This window comes from Frankliniella occidentalis, unplaced genomic scaffold (genome assembly GCF_000697945.3).
Source record: "Frankliniella occidentalis isolate FOCC.00 unplaced genomic scaffold, Focc_3.1 Scaffold31, whole genome shotgun sequence".
Classification (NCBI taxonomy): Eukaryota; Metazoa; Arthropoda; class Insecta; order Thysanoptera; family Thripidae; genus Frankliniella; species Frankliniella occidentalis.
In genome coordinates, this window is record NW_026267161.1 from 1,009,718 (window position 1) to 1,029,125 (window position 19,408).

The 19,408-nt window shown below is 37.9% G+C and overlaps 1 protein-coding gene across 1 annotated transcript; it reads left to right on the forward strand.

Moving 5' to 3' along the window:
* The first annotated feature begins 117 nt into the window (after window positions 1-117).
* Window positions 118-19,119, forward strand: LOC113211118 (WD repeat and FYVE domain-containing protein 3). The gene is made up of 46 exons (XM_026429395.2): window positions 118-357; window positions 995-1,209; window positions 1,291-1,536; window positions 1,621-1,773; window positions 1,862-2,054; window positions 2,180-2,366; window positions 2,459-2,625; window positions 2,710-2,912; window positions 3,031-3,179; window positions 3,258-3,379; window positions 3,458-3,741; window positions 3,894-4,124; window positions 4,215-4,360; window positions 4,482-4,632; window positions 4,712-4,864; window positions 4,949-5,163; window positions 5,236-5,543; window positions 5,641-5,853; window positions 5,944-6,941; window positions 7,031-7,888; window positions 7,990-8,138; window positions 8,217-8,412; window positions 8,491-8,664; window positions 8,763-8,964; window positions 9,089-9,293; window positions 9,372-9,464; window positions 9,540-9,696; window positions 9,771-9,935; window positions 10,018-10,295; window positions 10,422-10,542; window positions 10,634-10,823; window positions 10,926-11,107; window positions 11,195-11,439; window positions 11,522-11,638; window positions 11,715-11,853; window positions 11,952-12,163; window positions 12,242-12,374; window positions 12,462-12,615; window positions 12,715-12,949; window positions 13,025-13,248; window positions 13,356-13,609; window positions 13,704-13,931; window positions 14,032-14,920; window positions 15,006-15,117; window positions 15,200-15,397; window positions 15,484-19,119. Exons 2-46 carry the CDS (start codon window positions 997-999, stop codon window positions 15,599-15,601), a joined length of 10,560 nt encoding a protein of 3,519 aa, XP_026285180.1. The 5' UTR covers window positions 118-357; window positions 995-996; the 3' UTR covers window positions 15,602-19,119.
* Window positions 19,120-19,408: the final 289 nt, after the last annotated feature.

Sequence of the window (19,408 nt, forward strand, 5' to 3'; positions counted from 1 at the left end):
TTTTTCAACGGGAGACTTATGAGCCTCTGTGAAAACCCAGTGTCAGCGTTGGAAATTTGGTTTTAGTAGTTGGCAGAAAATTATGGAGTAAATGAAACCCTGGCCTTTTGACACTGTCTATCTCCAGTCCACAAGGGGGTGGGGCGGGGGCAGGAAAGCAAAATTCGAAGCAGTCAAAAATCTATATTGACTTTTCAACACATTCAAAATGAGCGAATTTACCTGTCAATAAAACGCGTGTAGTGTGTGCTGTTCTGGCAACGGTACAATGCTCATGATGACAGCGGCCCAGCCTCCAGGTTGGAGTAAATATTGAAGAATTAAGGGTTGAAAAGGGAGTTGTTGAGTTACGCGCAAGTACGTGGATCCATGTAACCTCTCATATTTACGCTTTATTTTTTCAAGTTCATAGTAGCACCTAATCTCTAAATCAAGTGCTACTCTTACAATTTAATGTTGTCAGTTTTATCAATCGAATAAAAACTCTCGCCACTGGCCTTGTGTCTGAACAAGGCTCTCATTAGTTTCATGTCATCGCTTTGGACATGGATGTTTTTGTTTTGAAAGCAGACGAGATTTTCCATGCCGATTTGTGTACCTTCTGTCTTAATACCAATACACTTAACAGCAGCCTCTGTAAACGCTTGCTGACTAGTTTTACCTCTTTGTTTTAAGTCTTAATTAAAATTTGGTTCAAATGAGATCTTACAGAAATATGACAATTATTACTATCCTCTATACATGTTCTTAATTTGTAAGCTAATATTAGCCAATTCCCATCCATTACTGGGAAGTATCCCAAAATATTGGATTCCATTGACCCAACATTATAATGTAATGACTAATTAGTCAGCATAGCACAATGTCAATGTTATTTATGTATCTGTTGAATTAGACAAAGTTTTATGAGGTTCTTGTTGATATATTTAAACATTGTCTCTCTGCAAGTCCATGCATGGCCAAAACTTCTATTTTTCTTATTTTTGTTTTACAGAAATGAATATTATGCGCAAACTTCGGGGATCAAGTGGTGGGGGAAGCTTTGCTTCCTCTAGCGCTCAAGATGAGGCCAGTAGTAATCCCCAGCATACAGCATTAGGTTTAATGCATTTAAAAAAGCTCTTTTCAGAGTATTCACATCCACAACATCCTTTAAGTGAACAAGAACGTCACAATAAGCTCTACAACATGCTTCCATTGTTTTGCAAGGTAGTATGAAGTCACTTACTGTCTCACTTTTATTGGAGAATCATATCATATTTAAGCTTTGCCCCCCTTCCTTCCTTATAGGTATTTGGGGATTGTCCTACATCGGATATGGTAGATAAATTTCGTGATATTCTTGCATTTTGTCACCAAGTTTCTGCTTTAATGGTTGCTGAAATACGCCGAAGAGCATCTAATCAATCAACAGAAATGGCTTCTTGTTCAATTGTTAGCTTTCTGGAGATAGGATCCTCTGAGGAATCTAGCAATGGGTGGATGTTATTGTCTGCCCTTAATCTCTTGGCTGCAGGAGACCTAAAGCTTGTTCAAGTATGTAATTGACTCTTTCCTTTAGGAATGATTTTTAATAATAATTTTAAAAAATAGTTTTAATTATCCAGCACTTTATTACAGGTAATGACATCTCTCTCTGTACCATCGACTCTGGTAAAATGTTTATACTTGTTCTTTGATCTTCCCGAAATGAAAGATGGGGATTTAGCAGAACCAGGGAATGAATTTACACCTAGAGAACGCCGTATTTTACTTCAAAAAATTTTTGTGCAGGTGAGCTTACTTACACTCTTTTTTAAAGATTTATACACAACTTCCTATCTGTTATTTCTCTTTTCTATTAAATGCTCTCCATTTCCAGATGCTGGTTCGTCTTTGCAGTCATGCATGTCCAGCTGAAGAGTTGGCTCGTAAGGATGACCTGAGCCTTTTATTTTCTGCCATCACATCGTCATGTCCCTCTCAAAATGTTATGTGGAGGAAAAGTGCTGCTGAGGTCCTCATGACTATATCACGACATGGACTCACAAAGCCTGTTGTCAATTATATACACAGTAAGACATTTAATTCCAGCTTTGTTTTGGGTGGTTTATTCTGTTTGTTTTTTGTTGTATTGATATTATTTCAATAAACGGAACATATTATATTAATTTATGATGCTCGAATCTTTCTATTGCAGATAAAGGTTGTGTAGCTTTATGCCTTGAAAACATGCAACGTGCCAAAGAACTCTCACCTTTAGAAATAGTAGAAATGTTTGTTGCTGTATTTTGTTTCCTGAAAGATTCTAGTGAAGTCTCACAGACCCTTCTGGATGATTTCCGAACTTGTCAAGGATATGCATTTCTATCAGACTTCCTGTTAAAGTATAAATCACAACACTCATAAAAATAGATTCTATTCCTTAATTTTTTTTTTTTGCGAACCCTAATTTATGTGTTTTTTTCATCATTTACAGACTTGAACAGGAAAAGGGATCTGAGTCTCAGGAAGCAACTCGTAATCTTGTCTTAATGCTTGCGTCTCTATCAACTTGTGGCTTTAAAGAATTGAAACCCAGCCCTGCTAGTCAAGGCTCGCTGTTTCAGATGGGAGGATTCATTTTACCACAACCCTCTGGACAGGGTGAATGTCAATTGCATTCTTGTTAGACATCAGATATGAAATGCTAGACAACTAATTTGATTATTTTTGTCTGTATTTGTGCAGGAGCTAGTGTCAGAAATATTGCAGCATTCCAAGTTCTACAAACAGCGTTTTTGAAGTCTAACTGCACAGGACTCTGCTCCTCTATTCTTGATGCTATATCTGGTGTCTATCATGCCGATAATGCTAACTATTTCATCCTTGAGGACCAGAATACGTTATCCCAGTTTGCGGAGAAGATCCACTTGAAACCAAAAGAAATACAAGTATACACTCTGGAATTAAAAATGAACCTCTTGGCAATATCTTGATGAACTGTTTTCATTTTTAATCATTTTAACAATGCATTTATATTGTTTGGTTCATCGCTAATTTTCATTGCAGGACAAATTTTTTCAACTCCTTGAATTTATTGTCTTTCAACTGAATTTTGTTCCTTGTAAGGAACTAATTTCTCTATCTATACTACTCAAAGGCCAAGCATCTCTCCCATGCAGCATTACATGTATGCGTACTTTGTTAAATATCTTGAGGTAAGAATGACAGATTAATCATAAGACTTCACTTTTAACTTTATCTTGAGATATTTCTCAAATGTATGTACTTTTCAGACATAATGCTGTTTTTAAAGATGTTTATCGAGAAGTGGGTATCCTTGAGGTCTTTGTGACGTGTTTGACTAGGTATGCAAAACTTCTTAAAGATAAAGAGCTGGAAATTGAGCAGAATAAAGGTAAAGACTATTATCCTCTACCTATATCATCAGCGTGTTTACTCTCACCCAGCATTAATTGTAAAATTATCTTTTCAGATTATACTCTTCCAGAGGAGGAAGTTGAATTAGGCATGCTGGTTATTGAAGCACTCACTACTTTATTGGCTGGTAATGTCAGTAATGCAAATGTATTTCGAGAGTGTGGTGGAGCTCAATGTGCTCACAATCTAGTTCCATATATAGACTGTCGTAAGCAAGCCCTGGGCATTGTTCGTGAGCTTATGATGGGTGCAGGAGGGGAGGATGACATGGGAACATTATTGGGAATGATGCATTCAGCTCCTTCATCGTTACTCGAACTGAAGACACACATTTTAAAGGTAATTTTACCAAGTTTCTTTCCTATTTATCTTTATTGCTTTTTTCGAAATGTTGAATGCATATTTGTCATATGTATAAAGTGAAGTGAAGTCCAAACATAGCTTTAAATTAAGATGAGAACAACCATACTCACTCTTAAAATCTTTTCCAGTCTCTGCTGTTATGTTTAAGAGATAGTCATAGAACGCGCACTGCTTTTCGTAAAGTAGGTGGCTTTGTGTATGTGACAAGTGTATTAGTTTCACTTGAAGGACGACTTGGAGAAGATTTCTGTAATCCTGAGGATATGGAGCAGGTGTTGACAGTTCTGCACACTGTTTTTAATACTCTAACAGTCGCCATGCGATTTGAGCCTGCCAATGCAAAATTTTTTTATCAAGAGGTAGTACTTTATTTTCTATTTATCTCTATCTCTGTAAATAACTCATTTTGTGTTCTGAATGCAATGCTTGTTTTTTTTGTTATTTTTTAGATTTGCACATCAAGTCTTTGTGACTCCCTACGGCTCCTTGGATGCTTCACGTCTCAAAAATCTTTACAAGATTGTGATGAAACTCTCTTTGCCAAGGAAGAGAATACCTTTTATAATCTGTTCATCAGCAATGTTTTGGAGCCAAGGTAATAAAACAATAAGTATCCCGGGACATTGTGTATAAATTCAAATTACTCTCAAAGCTGTTTCTTGCACTTTGTATGTAGTTTATAATGTGTCTCAGTATTGATTCTGGAATTTCTACAGCTTTCCAGAACAAATACCAATGAGCCTATCATATGCCTGTATCGTGTTAAGGCTGCTGTATGATGTGGCTCTTGATGTCTATGACAAACCTAATGCTACAGCTATTATATCATTCAAGTCCCCTTCACATCGAAACAGAAATAGTATTGAGGTGACTTTTCAAAAATATTCTTGAAAATTTATCAGGCAAAGTTAACAGATAGCATAAAATAATTGTGCCATCTTTGCAGCCTCAAAGATCTCTAGAATCTCCGTCAGGAACTCGGAGAGTGAATTCTTTGAATCTTACTCCTCCTCCACCTGATCCTGTTGTTGTTCATCCTGGTGTTGTCCTGGCAATATGGAGGCTTCTTCCCTCTATTCACCACAATGAACATTCCCAGGTACTTTTTTGATCTTTCGTTAAGTGAGTTTAGGAAGAATAAACAGAGGGCAATCCTTACAGAAATTAACTTTTTATTTTTCAGGTTGCCCTGACCCTTCAGCTTTTTGCAGCTGAAATATTGAAATCATTAGTCAGATCTGAAAGAAATCAACAGGTGATGTGTGAGGCAGGTTTACCAGGGCAGCTTCTTGAATTTGGTTCAGTTGCTTTAGAAGATGAGACCCATCCTCTTCATCAACCCTTACAGTATATGCTGGAAAGACTAGCTGCTCAGGGCTTAGAACCCAAAGATTTAAGGTAATATGCTTGGCCAGTGAAGTAGAATTTTCTATACCTTGAACTTTTTATGAACTCAGGAAAACATTGCAGAGATTTTTTGCGTCTTGGTGATCCACTATGCTGCTTACCATTGGATTTTTACCATCACGGTCGAGCTGGAGGGGCAGTGCCTCTCACGCGGGTCAAGACCATAGTCTCGATGACAACACCGCGTGATTTCAGAGCTCATCAGACCAGCTTACCACCAGCTTTTGTTGAGTTCGATATGTCTGCTGAGGGTTTTGGAGGTCTCTACCTGCCGAGCATTGCTCCACAAGGTCCGTCAGGGGGTTCGGCTATTGTAGGTGCTACCCTCAATGCTGCCATGGACAACAATATTACTGGAGGAATTGGATCAGGTACTTTCTACTGAATTCGAATTCATTTTTAAATGTGTATTGTATATATTTCCTATTGTTCATTTTTTATTAATTACTTAATTGTTTATTCTTGTAGGAGATCGTGTTTTTCCTCCCCAGACAGGACTAACCTACTCAACATGGCTTTGTGTTGACAAATTTAGTGATCCGCGGACTGATCCACATCCAGTACGACTGTTGACATTAGTGAGAAACCTTCCAGAAAGTCATCTCATTTGCCTAACTGTGCTACTGTCTGCTCGTGACAAAGCTATTATTGTTAGCACTCATGAAACACACATGCCCCACAGTAAGAAAAATACTTTTAGTTATATTTTATCTATCAATGTTTGTCTGAGTTGTGTGCCTAAGATTGTCTTTTTGATTGCTTTACTATTAGACAATGGTGACTGGGAGCCAGAAGGACTGGGTGACTGTTCAGCCAGAGTTTGGTGTCCAGACCTGTTACAGGAAGGCCAGTGGCATCATTTAGCTTTGGTGCTAAATAGAGCTGTATTGAAAAACTCTGCCTGCTCTGTATATGTCGATGGTCAGCACATTCATACACAGAAACTTCACTATATATCCCAGAATCCTGGTGGAGGAGCTGCCAACTTGACTGTAGCTTCATCAGTCTATGGCTACATTGGAACTCCTCCAAGTTGGCGCCGGTATTCTCGTCTGACCTGGAAGCAAGGGCCCTGCCACCTGTTGGAGGAAGTCCTGAGCCCTCAAACTGTTGCCCTAGTCCATCAGTTGGGACCTCAATACATGGGTAGTTTGCAAGCCCCACCTATTCAATCCGGACAGGAGCCATGCCCTGCTTTAGTAACTGAGGATAAGGTAATTTTTGGTTTGAATGCAAAGGCAGTGTCGCAACTAACATTAGCAAAAATACGCAAAGTTTACAACCGGGCAGACAACAGATCAGTTGCCAGGCAGCTTGGTATGTCTTCCCATGAAAATGCTACTCCCATTCGTATTCTTCATAACTCTGCTGGACACTTGGGTGGATCAGCCAGATCACTTGGGGGTGTTGTGATTGGCTATCTGGGCGTCAGAGTATTTTCTCCAAGACCTGTGGCTAAAGTTGTTGATAGTGTTGGTGGTTGTGCTGTTCTGCTTGGGCTCATTGCTATGGCCCAAGACGTTGAGAGCTTATATGCAGGAGTGAAAGCCTTAGTCTGTGTTGTGCGAAGCAATCGATGTGCACAGCTTGAAATGGATAGAAGAAGAGGATATCAAACTTTAGCTATGCTATTACGACGAAAAACACCACTTCTAAATTCCCATATCTTGCACCTCACCTTCAGTTTGGTTGGATCTGTGGATTCTGGTAGGGAAAGTTCATGCGTACCCAACCCTCAAGCATTCCAAGATTTGTTATGTGATATTGAGGTAAGCTTTTCTGTTTCATGTTACAGTGTCCTAGTTTGAATCTTTTATGCAATATGAATCTAAACCAGAATATTTCAATCTGAATACAGGTCTGGCATCAAGCACCTGGAGAACTTGTTAAATCATTGTTTGAACATTTGCTGGAGCTTGTATCAGAGTCAAGTGAGAAGAAAACTAATCTTCGTCTTCTACGCGAACTGATGCTGGTTCCCCGACTTCTGCATGTGCTGCCATCGGTTATGGCAGGGCCACCTCCAACTCGAGCGATGCTTTTAACATTGTTGGGAGTCTTGCTCGCTGGGAATCCTCGCCCTGTTGATCTCTTACACTTTGGTCAATTAGTTACGGCAACATTGTCAAGTCCTGCGATTGATGAGAAGAATCTTGTTTTGCAAGAGGTCACACCATTATCGTGGGATCAAGCACCAGTTACTGGCACAGAAAATATATTGCGGGACCCTGTCAGCTGTGTTTTTTTAAGAAATCGCTGTCTTCAAATGCTTCACTCCTTGTTATTCACTGCAAGAGGCACCATAAATCAACCATTCTGCAATGAAGTTGTCCGAGTCCTGGGTTTAGATTGGGCTCTCTTGTGGACGCAACCCAACCTTCATGCGGGTACTGTTGTTTGGGGTTTGCGTATTCTTGTAGCTCTTTGCTCAAACCCTATCCTGCTTCAGAAGTTTCGTGATGGATCTGGATCTGGTGGGTGGCTTCAAGACACACAACACTTGCAAGATAAGATGGGAGGTTTGCTTGGCTACCAATTGGGCACTTCTCCTGGGACTCAAAAATCACAGGAAATTCGTCTTGATGCAGTGCATGTGCCAGGCTTTCAAAGATTATCATGGCAGCTGCCTTATCATCTTGAGGTTCCTGAAGTTTATTTTCTGATCATGGCGCTTATGATGGGCCAGCCTGTAAAGCTCTTGCCTGCAGATTCTAAGGTACATATTTTATCATGAACCCATAACTCCAGACTACATGGTATGGAAAAATGTCTCTGACTAACTAAGAACTGTTGTTTTTTGTTTGAATTCTCCTACAGCTGGATCTTGACAATGTGTGGAACTTTTTGTTTGGTATGCCAGCTGGACAATCTGTAAATACTCTAGCTGGTAAAGTTAGTCTATGTCCTGAGGCTGTTACTACCCTTCTCACTATGGTCCGTGCCATGCTGAATCAGGAAGGAAAGAGGTAAAAGTCTTTGGAGGGCTCTTTGAGAAATAGAGTGGTTATTCTTTCAAGGTTGCTTATGTATATTTTTTTTTCTAGCCCTGAGAGTTTACCACAATGGCTCTGTGACTACCCAGTAACAATTATACAATTTCTATTCTTCCTTTATCAAAATATGCTCGATTTCAAGCCAGTCTTCATGAGTGGTGATGTCTTGACTGCCTTAGCAGGAACATTATTTCCACGTGGACCAGGAAGTGAAATCAGTAGCTGTGCTAGTTCTCCTGTTGATGAGGTAACTTAGCATTTCTTTTTTTCAAACAGTTTATGTGTGAAATATTTGAGGAAAGTGCATTAAGTTTATTTTTGTTAGGTGTTCCCTACGGAGGATTCCACAACTGTTACACACTCTCCAACCAAAGAGAATCTCTTGACATCTCACCCTGCAAGGAAATTCGTTATGGATTTTTTACGAGTAATTGTTGTGGACTCCTTGTCTCTTCCTGTTTCTGGCAAAGGTCCCCCAGTAATTGACCTTGTTCTCAACGTATGTTTTCATTTCTCTCTTGTTTTTCACTTATAACAGTACTTCACATGTAATGCAGGGTGTTGTCTCATTTTAATACTTCCTTATTTTTCTATCAGGCTTCACCTGAAAGTGCTTCAAGTGCTCAACACACAAGATATCAGACAGAGGTTCTAAGTTTGCTTATGGAGCACCTCTTAGCAGCTGACGTATTAGTTGGTGATCAAGCAGCTTTGCCAATAGTTTTTGGTGGAGCTTCGAATAATGTTGCTCCAAATGTTTGTTATTTGGCAGCCCGCGTTGTAGATAAATTGTGGCAAGGCAAGTATATCTGATCTCAATGTATCTAGCCATCTATGTATTATGTTAACAGTTTTTTCTTATATTTCACCATTTAATATGTTTCGTTCTCATATCTTTTTCTAACCCTCTTATTTGCTCTTAGGAAACTTATCTAAAGATCCACATGACGTGTTTGACTTTGTTGTTAAACTCATATCTCAAGCAAAACGGCGTCCAGGGGGTACATCATTAGAGGGACTGTATCATTGTTTAAACAGAACTATCCTATTTCTGCTGTCGAGAGCCACGGAAACTCTTACTCAACAAATGTCAGTTTTAGAAGCACTTCATAAACTTACCACACACAGGCATGTAGAATTTTAAACTTAATTTTAGGATCTTAGAAATTAAGAGTCTTGTATTATTACTCTTTTTTCATGTTCTAGATTGTTGGTGTTTGGTGCTGGTAATCATGAGCTTGATTTCATTGGATGTCTAATTTATTGCCTCCTGCAACTAACATCAGACATGAAAATAATGTAAGATTTTTAAACTATTTCTCATGTTACAATGTGTTACCTGTGTATACTTTCTGTACCTATTTTCTTTTGCAGGCTTGATACTAATATCAAAACAACGTGGCATGTGAACCCTCAGGTTGATGACTCTGATGATAAATTGAACACTCGTCAAGGACACAATTTAATGGTGGTGGCTGCTACTCGAGTATGGGAGGAACTTTACGTGTGTAAAAAACCAGCTATTGAAGAGGTCAGTATGCTATTCTAAACTAGATCTTAGTTCACCATTTCTCGAATGAATTTCTCAAAAGTTTACTCTTCTAGGTGTTTAAAATTACTTTAAACTCGCCCAACAATAAAGCTCCTGAATTGAGCTTGGTGCGAGATCAGGTGTTAGAGTCAGCACATAAGGTGTGGTTGAATTATGTTGACATGGAACGTAAAGCTACCTGCAAAGTTCCCTGGGAACTTCACAATCAAATTCAATCTGTAAGTTACAGAGTTGTGTTTTCTAATAGCGTTTATTATTCCCTCCAAACTTGACAATTTTGTTGATCATTATCATTTATAGAAAATTCAGAAAGTCACTGGTGGCCTAACTCGCCTTGCAAGCCGTACAAAATCGAAGAAAGAAGAACCAGCAAAGACCAAGTGCATGCTATCCGGTACAGAAATTCAATCTTGTGCAGAACAGCATATTGGTTTGGTAAAAGCTCTTGTTGATCTGAGACGTCGAGATATTTCTCAGCATATGATACACATGCAACGTATTGTGTATGAAGAATGGTTGGAAACTGAAACTGAACTTACCAGAGAACGAGGTCTTTGGGGACCATCAGTTGGAAGCAGGTTTGTTCTTTTAGATTTCTTACATGGAACTCTTATTTGAAATTTGCAAAAAGCTGTGAATAATAGCTAAGAGTTATAAATAAAAGAAATAAAAAATACTCCCTTACTCTCCAAATTTACGTTTAGGCTAGACAAATGGATGTTAGACATGACAGAAGGTCCAAGCCGCATGCGTAAGAAAATGATGCGCAATGAAATGTTTTATGTTCAGTATCCATACCGACCTGAATTAGATAGTGGAGACAATGTAAGTTGCATGAATGCTATGGTTTGCATATAAGTACATGTTTTAAATGTCACATTCTCACATTTCTCATATTCTTTTTTGTGGTTTAAAGAAATCATTGAAGTACAAAGTAGCGACTAGTTGGGACAGTAAAGACTTCTATCATAAATATCGTCCTCGAGGATTGATTGACCATGAGAGAGATAATATGATTGAAGCTCACAACAACAAAGATCGGGAAAGAGAAGTTGAAGAAACTGATGACAGTAATTCTAACATGGATGATGCATCTGCCATTAAAGGTATGTATATGTTAGTGAATGGCAATCAATTAAATATTGACTCCCAAGTAATGGATTACATAATTAATTTTACTTCTACTCTATTTTATTTAATTTTAACAGGATTCCAGAGTATTGTTCGACACTCAGTGAACAGATCTGTATCAGAACCAGATGATGCAGCTGATGATGGCCCCGAAAGTGCAGATGCGGATGAGCGGGAGGATGTACGGGATTCTGGGGAGGACCAAGACTCCACATCAGACAACCAAACTTTAATACGACTTTTAGAGCCACAAGAAAAGGTTATTTTTTAGTTATTTTCCTTTAAAGTGATCACTTTAAATTTGCTGGAACTCACATCACATATCTTATTCTCTGCATTATTACAGATAAGCTATATGTTCCGCTGTGCTAGAATACAGGGGCTTGACACAATGGAGGGTTTATTGCTCTTTGGCAAAGAGCATGTGTACATTGTTGATGGTCTCACAGTTCTCCGATCACGTGAAGTAAGAGATATTGACTCCTTGCCTCCTCACCTCCAAGAGCCTATATTACCTAGTCCTGGGCCTGGTAGTCCAACACGAGCCCATTCCATGAGGCACTCATATAAATTTCATTATGAAGACATAAGGTAGGAGTAAATCCAGATCTTTGTTGCAAGATCCTTTGATATTTTTGTCATTCGCTTTGTAATTCCTTTGTTTTTTTTGAAGAGAGGTACACAAAAGGAGGTACCTTTTGCAGCCTATGGCTCTTGAAGTATTTTCAAGTGATGGTCGAAATCAACTCCTAGCATTCCAACGAAAAATTCGCAACAAAGTTTATCACAGGTTAAATATTTGGCTGCTAGATATCAAAAGACATTATATCAGCTGCCACCATTATAACTTGCTTCCTTTCTTACAGATTTCATGCTAATGCAACTGGTATTGCAGACAGTGCCCAGCAATCTGTAGCTGGGCAAAAACGCACAGCCAATGTGGAACAGGCTGCAGGACTTTTATCAAATCTTATTGGAGAAACATCTGTAACCCAGCGATGGGTTGTAAGTAAAATATCAAATAATTAGCGTATAAACTGTTAGTATTGTGGGAAGTATTGATGTTTCTTTTACTTGTTAACTAACATGTGTTTTATTTTCAGCGTGGGGAAATCTCCAATTTCCAATACCTTATGCATCTTAATACCTTAGCAGGGCGATCTTACAATGACTTGATGCAGTATCCTATTTTTCCGTGGATATTAGCAGATTATGATTCACCTGAGGTGGATTTCAATGATCCTGCAACATTTAGAGATTTTACTAAACCCATGGGTGCACAGAGCCCAGACCGACTCCATCAGTTTAAGAAAAGGTTACTTTTTGGGTGTTGTTATAAAGAATTGTCACGAAGATTAATCTAGAAATTACTAATATTTCTGATTGGTTTCAGATTTAAGGAATGGGATGATCCCCATGGAGAGACTCCCCCTTATCATTATGGTACTCATTACTCTTCAGCCATGATTGTATGCTCCTATTTGGTTCGAATGGAGCCTTTCACACAGCACTTCTTGCGATTGCAGGTGTGTTTCAGAACTTTAAATCAATATCTCTCCTTCATTTCAGTAAAGCTGATTTAAGTTGCATCAATTGTTTTCGTCAATTTTCAGGGTGGTCATTTTGATTTAGCTGATCGAATGTTCAACAGTGTGAGAGAAGCTTGGCTCTCAGCTTCTCGACACAACATGGCAGATGTCAAAGAACTTATTCCAGAATTTTTCTATCTTCCTGAATTCCTCACAAATTCTAATAACTTTGATTTAGGTAAATTACTTTCCACATTATCAAATTTGAACCTACTATTTTCTTCCATAATGCCTTTGCTACAGTTTAATTAAATCGGAATTAAATATGTTTTTGTAGGCTGCAAACAAAATGGTGTTCAACTTGGTGATGTTGTTCTTCCTCCTTGGGCTAAAGATGATCCCCAAGAGTTTATTCGTGTTCATAGAGCTGCTCTGGAGTGTGATGCAGTTTCCTCTAAATTGCATCATTGGATAGATTTAATATTTGGCTATAAACAACAAGGCCAAGCAGCAGTTGAGGCAACTAATGTTTTCCATCATTTGTTTTACGAGGGCAATGTTGATATTTACAAGTAGGTTTCCTTCCTTTTGTTTTATATATTTGCAGAGGTCAAAATTTGATGATCATAATAACTGTGTCTTTTCAGCATTGATGATCCTTTAAAGAAAAATGCTACCATTGGGTTTATTAATAATTTTGGTCAGATACCAAAGCAGCTTTTTAAAAGACTTCATCCTGCCAAAAAACTTAATGGGGGTCCTACAACACCTGGGTTAAGTTTGAGTTTGAGAGAAGCTCCTCTTCCCTGCAGTCAGAAGCTTTTCTTTGACCAATTGGACAGTCTTGTCCCATCATTACAAGCTATCAAAGGTCAGAATGATTTTTTTCAGTTTTACAATTTATTTGCATCATTTAACCAATGGCAATATTTTATCTTTAAGTTACATATCTAATAGAAAGTTTTACTGTATTAACAGAATTAAAGGGGCCTGTTGGTCAGATCCTGTGTGTTGATAAGATGCTACTTGCTGTTGAGCAAAACAAAGTACTAGTCCCACCCTCATACAATAAGTACTTGGCATGGGGGTTTGCAGACCATTCATTGAGGATTGGACACTATGATAGTGACAGGACTATCCTTGTCTGTGAAGCCACCGGAGAAAGTAGTGGAGAAGTTGTTGCTTGCGTTTGTCCCTCAGCAAAACTAGTTGTGACAGCTGGAACCTGCTCAGTATGTACCACTTTCCTTCTTTTCTCTAATTAGTATATTTTACAGAAGGTAATGTGACGTCAAACATTGAGAGTGATCTTATTTTATTCTGTAGGTGGTAGCCGTGTGGGAGTACAATCGACGCCAACTAAGAGTAAAGCAATGTCTATATGGCCACACTGCAGCAGTGACATGCCTAGCTGCCAGCCCAGCCTACAATGTGGTTGTATCAGGGTCTCGAGACTGTTCAGCTATTGTGTGGGACCTATCTCGTCTCATATTTGTAAGACAATTGAAAGGACACAGTGCTCCAATTGCCGCTGTGGCAGTAAATGACATTACTGTAAGTACTTCCACTATTATTTTTCATTACTATATTTTTATATCAAACTATTTTGAATGACCAACTGCGTTTTCTGTAACATAACTGCTTTTGAACCCAGGGAGACATTGCTACATGTGCAGGAACATGGTTACATATATGGACCATCAATGGCATTGAACTCGCGAGTGTGGATACAGCGGTTGGTCGACCAGATCGAATGCAGCAAATTCTGTGCGTTGCATTCTCCCAAATGCATGAGTGGGACTCAAAGAATGTAATTATGACAGGGTCAACTGATGGTGTGGTCCGAATGTGGTCTATGGATTACGTACAGGTTCCAAAAGATGATAAACTTGTGTCAATTGATTCTGATATAAGTCAAGAGAAAAATGAGAATGAATCTCAAGAAGTTCCAGTGGGTAAAGGGGATTCTCCTTGCAATGAGCCAGTCACTGAAATTGTTAAAAGATTGAGCTCGGCCGGCATTTTGGCTAAGAGTGGATCTGAAAGTAGTCTGTCCGATTCCGAAGACAAACAGAACAAGCGACTTGCTAAAAAGGAAGCAGAGAACAAGGATGAGGAGAAGGAACACTGCAGTGATGGTGCTGAAGATGTGGAAGCTTCAGCTTTGGCCCCCACTCCTCCTACCAGCACCACACCCCTAGTCAGGGTAAGTTCAATTTCCGAAATCCTTAACACCTCTGGAACTGAAATTCCACCCGTGCGAGTTCGTCGGCGTTCATCTGCTGCTCGTGCCAACGCCCAGTACCGCAAGAGTGAAGGGAGCTGGCTGCATTCAGACGCACCCTTACCATTGGAAAAGAGTATTGACTGCCTCGATCCCGAATCCGCTTTGGGAGCAGCGGCTCAACGGATGAGGGCGAGCAAAAGTGATACAAGTCTCACAGACTCCTTCGTTATGGTTAGTGGTGACGGAGGCACTGATGAAGAAGATAAGTCTTTGGATGGAAATGCCTTGCGAAGACCCATGAATGTTTTGAGAGATGGTATGTGAGAGGCCATAGTCTTGTTTTGTTTCTTGAGCTCCAATATTTTTTTCATATCTTGTACACAATTTTGCTTTTACTGCAGGTTTTAAATGGCAAAGGCAATTGGTATTTCGAAGCAAGCTAACAATGCATACGGCATATGACCGTAAAGATAACACAGAACCAGCTTCAATCACAGCACTAGCTGTATCAAAGTAATAAAAAGGAACAGGTTTTGGTACCTTTCTGTAGAGGGAAAAATTTCAGTCACTAAATTAAAATTTATCTGTTGTTTAGGGATCATCGAACGGTATATGTTGGAGATGCGCGTGGACGAGTGTTTACTTGGTCCATGGCCGAGCAGCCAGGACGTGGAATGGCAGATCACTGGCTGAGAGATGAGGGTGCGGAGAACTGTGTGGGCTGCAATGTTCGTTTTAATTTATATGAACGCAGGCATCACTGTCGAAATTGTGGCCAAGTTTTCTGTTCTAAGTAAGTTTTACATACTAAATCAAAAGTATATTTTCTCCTATGTTTGAACTTTGCTGACCATTCTCTCATTATCTGTTCTGTTGCAGGTGCAGTAGGTTTGAAAGTGAAATTTCTCGCTTGCGAATCCTGAAGCCAGTGCGGGTTTGCCAGGGATGCTATGCTACTTTGCGAGGATCTAACCGGAACTCAACCGGAAATTCTTAGTTATCACTACATGAGTGTGAGCATAAGTTACCATAAGTCAGTCATATTGAGATTTAGGTTCAGTCAGTTGCTTGTTTCTGTGAAGTTAGTGCAAGAGTAATATGATAGACTTTAGCTGTGTGATAGGTTCTAAGCAATAAAAGCTAGATTTCATTTTGATCTGCACCTGTAGACACAAATTCCTCTTTTGGTGTGTTGAATGATTGCTTGTTGTATTGTTATATATGTATAGCAGTATACTGTGTCATAAAGTAGGTGAAAAAGTAAGGCCTTTTATCCAGTGCGAACCAAAGTATGTGCAAATGTTGTTAATGCTGGAACACAAAGAAGCCATAATATGTTCTAGCGATTTTGTTGATCGTTAGGTAAAGATTTCTTTACTCTCTTCCAGCCTGCTTTGTTTCCTTTTTGTCTGCGTATGTGTCAAAAACACTATTATGCCAGACTGTTTTTCTTGACAAAAATACATGTTGTTTTTCATTTTGTTAAGTTAGAATTTGATGCTCTGATTTGGTGTTTTCCATGGTCTGGTTGAGTAAAACCTTTTGTACTGTATGCCAGTCTTACCAACATTTTTGGAGTATCATTTCTTGCATTACTTTTTAAATAATGTGGCTGTTTCTTGTTGGAAAGAAAAAAAGTCACTTACCTGGAATAGTTTTCATAATTCTTGTCTCAGTCTGATGAAAGCTCTCTTAAAAGTTGCCAGCATACGTGTCCTGAGCTTGACATAATCAAATGAAATTATTGATCAGTTTTTCATGATACTTTATGATGTTGTAATTTCACTAGTTCGTAATAGTAATGCATTGGACACTTTGGTCTGGGCCATGTGCATTCTTTACTGATAAATTCTCTCAGTCTGATTTCTGCTGACACACATGTTGTGAAAGTATAACTGGCATTTTCCTATGCATTTATTTAAAGCTATTTTATTTGAAGTGATCTGAAGTATTATTGTCATTGTTTGTAAATATTGTGACCATTCATATGGAAAATGAAGTTTTGTTGATTGAAAAGCTAGTCCCTGTACATAGATGAATTCCAAACTATTTTAGCTTTTACATGAATAATGATGTATAAAACAGGTACTGAAAAAAAGTTTTACTATTTATGCTTATAATTAATCTGCTAATTACTCCTGGTCTGTTTCCCAGGCAGACTTTAAAATGTGCATTACAAATGCATGTGCAAGGCAGCATATTTATTCTTCATTTTAAAGAAGCTTGCTTTTGATGTTGAAAACTGTGGTTTATTCTTTTACGTTAAAGTCTTTGTTACCATTTTTATTATATTTTATATCCCCTCCCTGTGTGTGGATTTTATTACAATGCTCTTGCAGAAGTTCCTGTTAAGTGTTCACTCATTGTGATGTGTACATATATGTAATACGTATGTTTTCTTGCATGGCTCTGGAAGAGATTTGTCCTGTCGACCTGCTACAGTTGTATCTTGTGGCATTAGACATTGTCGTTTTCACTGGAGTACCTTCTAAGAACTGATGATTGATACGAATGAAATGGTGTTGTTTCCACTCTTGTGCGAAACACATGATAAATGTCTTTATTCAATCTTGGACCTGTTGCTTAATTCAATCCTTTAAGGATCCAAGATTTTTGATTTTTTAATCAGTATTTTACTTTCTTTGTTTATCTTTTTTTCTCTCTTTTTTTAAAATTATGTGCTCTGTGATTTATTTGAAGTTTCTTTTTTATTGTTTCTCATGGCTTTTACTTAACAATTTTGCAATATTGTCAGCATTCATTTTGTTACATTCCTGTGTATTGGCTGATCTTGATAGAGTTCATTACTTCTTCTGTTACTTGAGAAAAGTATGAGTAACAAACTTTTAAGGAAAACATTTTGCAAATGTTTCTAATTTTCCATGTATAGGTTTCTCCTGCTCCTATTTTTGTCTCAATCAGTTTTAATGTGGTGCCTCTTTTACGTCATATCTCAATCTGAATTGAAATTCGTTTCAAATGCAGTAGGTGTAGTAAATCTGTTTTAACTTACAACTTTGACCACAGTTTGAAGACAATATTTGTGCATGTGTGCATTTCCCTGTGATGGTTTTGCTTCATCAACTAGCTTGCATTTAAAAGATCAGGGGTCTTATAATTGTGATGATGTTAAGAACCGTGTCCTGTGTGCAGTGGAGTGTCATGCTATATTTTTTCATGTGATTGGCAAACAGATCTGAAGTGTAGCTAGTATGAGTGTTAACTAGAATGTGATGTAAACACTTTATTATCTTGTCAATATTTATGCCAATTTAGTCAGTAATTATAAGTTATGGAAGTTTATGTCTCACGACTTTTACTACAATAATATTATGTATAAAATTAATCCTATTAGGTAATTTGTAGGTTTAGAAAAGGAAAAAACAACAACTGTTATGTCATTGTTTGCCATGAAGTACCTCTTTCATGTGAAAGTGCCATTCCTAAATCAGTGTGTAGTTAAAGTGTGACTTGGTGATAGAAACTGTAGTTTATTGGAAACTGGTTTCATTCTGTTAACCAAGTTCTTTTGAGCACTAACAGCAATTTTGACTGAAGTGAGTCATATATTGACCTTTGAGATGCTGTTCGTTCTATTTAGTGAGAGTGTCCCTCTTTCCCTGCTTTTTATGAAGTGTTGTTTCGTTTGTTTGTTCTAAACAACAAACAAATAAGGAGTTTTTTTTGTTGTTTTTTTTGTTTTGTTTTGTTTTCAGATGAACAGCTGACAACAATTGATAAGAAATGTCTGTCTTAAGTCTTTGTATACCTTTACATTTAATATGCAAGCCAGAAGTGCATTTTATTGACAATAGACTTCCTGTGTACCTAACATTCATGATTTATCGTGATAAACTTTTCATTCTTATGTGAACAAGGAAGAAGATTACGGAGAGCAAATTTCAACTCTAAAGCAAACACATACCTATTGTAGGTTTTATAAAAAGAATCCATACATTTCCATTCATTTTCTTGTTTTATTTTTAAATTTCATAGATCCTAAAAAGAACAACTTTATTTTGTGAGATTGTGAATGTGGAATCTGGATATTTTGAAATGTTTAATAGCTTTCAAATTGTGTACTTTGTTTTAAAGTATATAACATAAACCCCGTCCCTTTCTTTATACCTTTCCCCAATTGTTAGGGTCCATATCTGTAGCTAGAGACTATTTTAATGAATTTCCCTGCAAAACATATTGTCTATTGTTAAACAGTCTATATTCTGTTTAGAGTCACTAGTGAAAACTTGTTAGGGATCAATGGATGTAGTTATCTTAGTAATTGTGTTTTTGTGTGTGCTGCTTGCACATTTCTGCCTAACATCTACACCATGCTGTTGTTTGTAGTGATTTATTTTTGAGAAAGTGTACCTTGCGCAAAACAATACATCAGTTAATTTATTCTAACAGTTGTTCCTCAATTTTTAAATTTGTATCCTTTTGTTGTACATTTTATGTTGACATGTACATTGAGGTTTAACTAACTAAAAACTAATAAACGTAATTGGAAAGCCATTTATCGATAACCACCCACAATAAAATTGAAAAAGGAAGTCAATACGCGCCCTATTTCACACCAATATTTCAAACAATTAGAGCAGTTTTTTAGACACAACTGGCTGAAGTTCATTTCACATACATACAAATTTACAAGAGATCTTGATCTTCAGAGAACAAACTAGACACACCATTGACTTCTGTGAAATAATTGCAGACAGAAATTAGTAGCTGAGTGCAGCTGCAACTGATTAAAAATAAAATACCTCACAGCCATTCAAACATTACTTCTATTGAACCTTAAAAA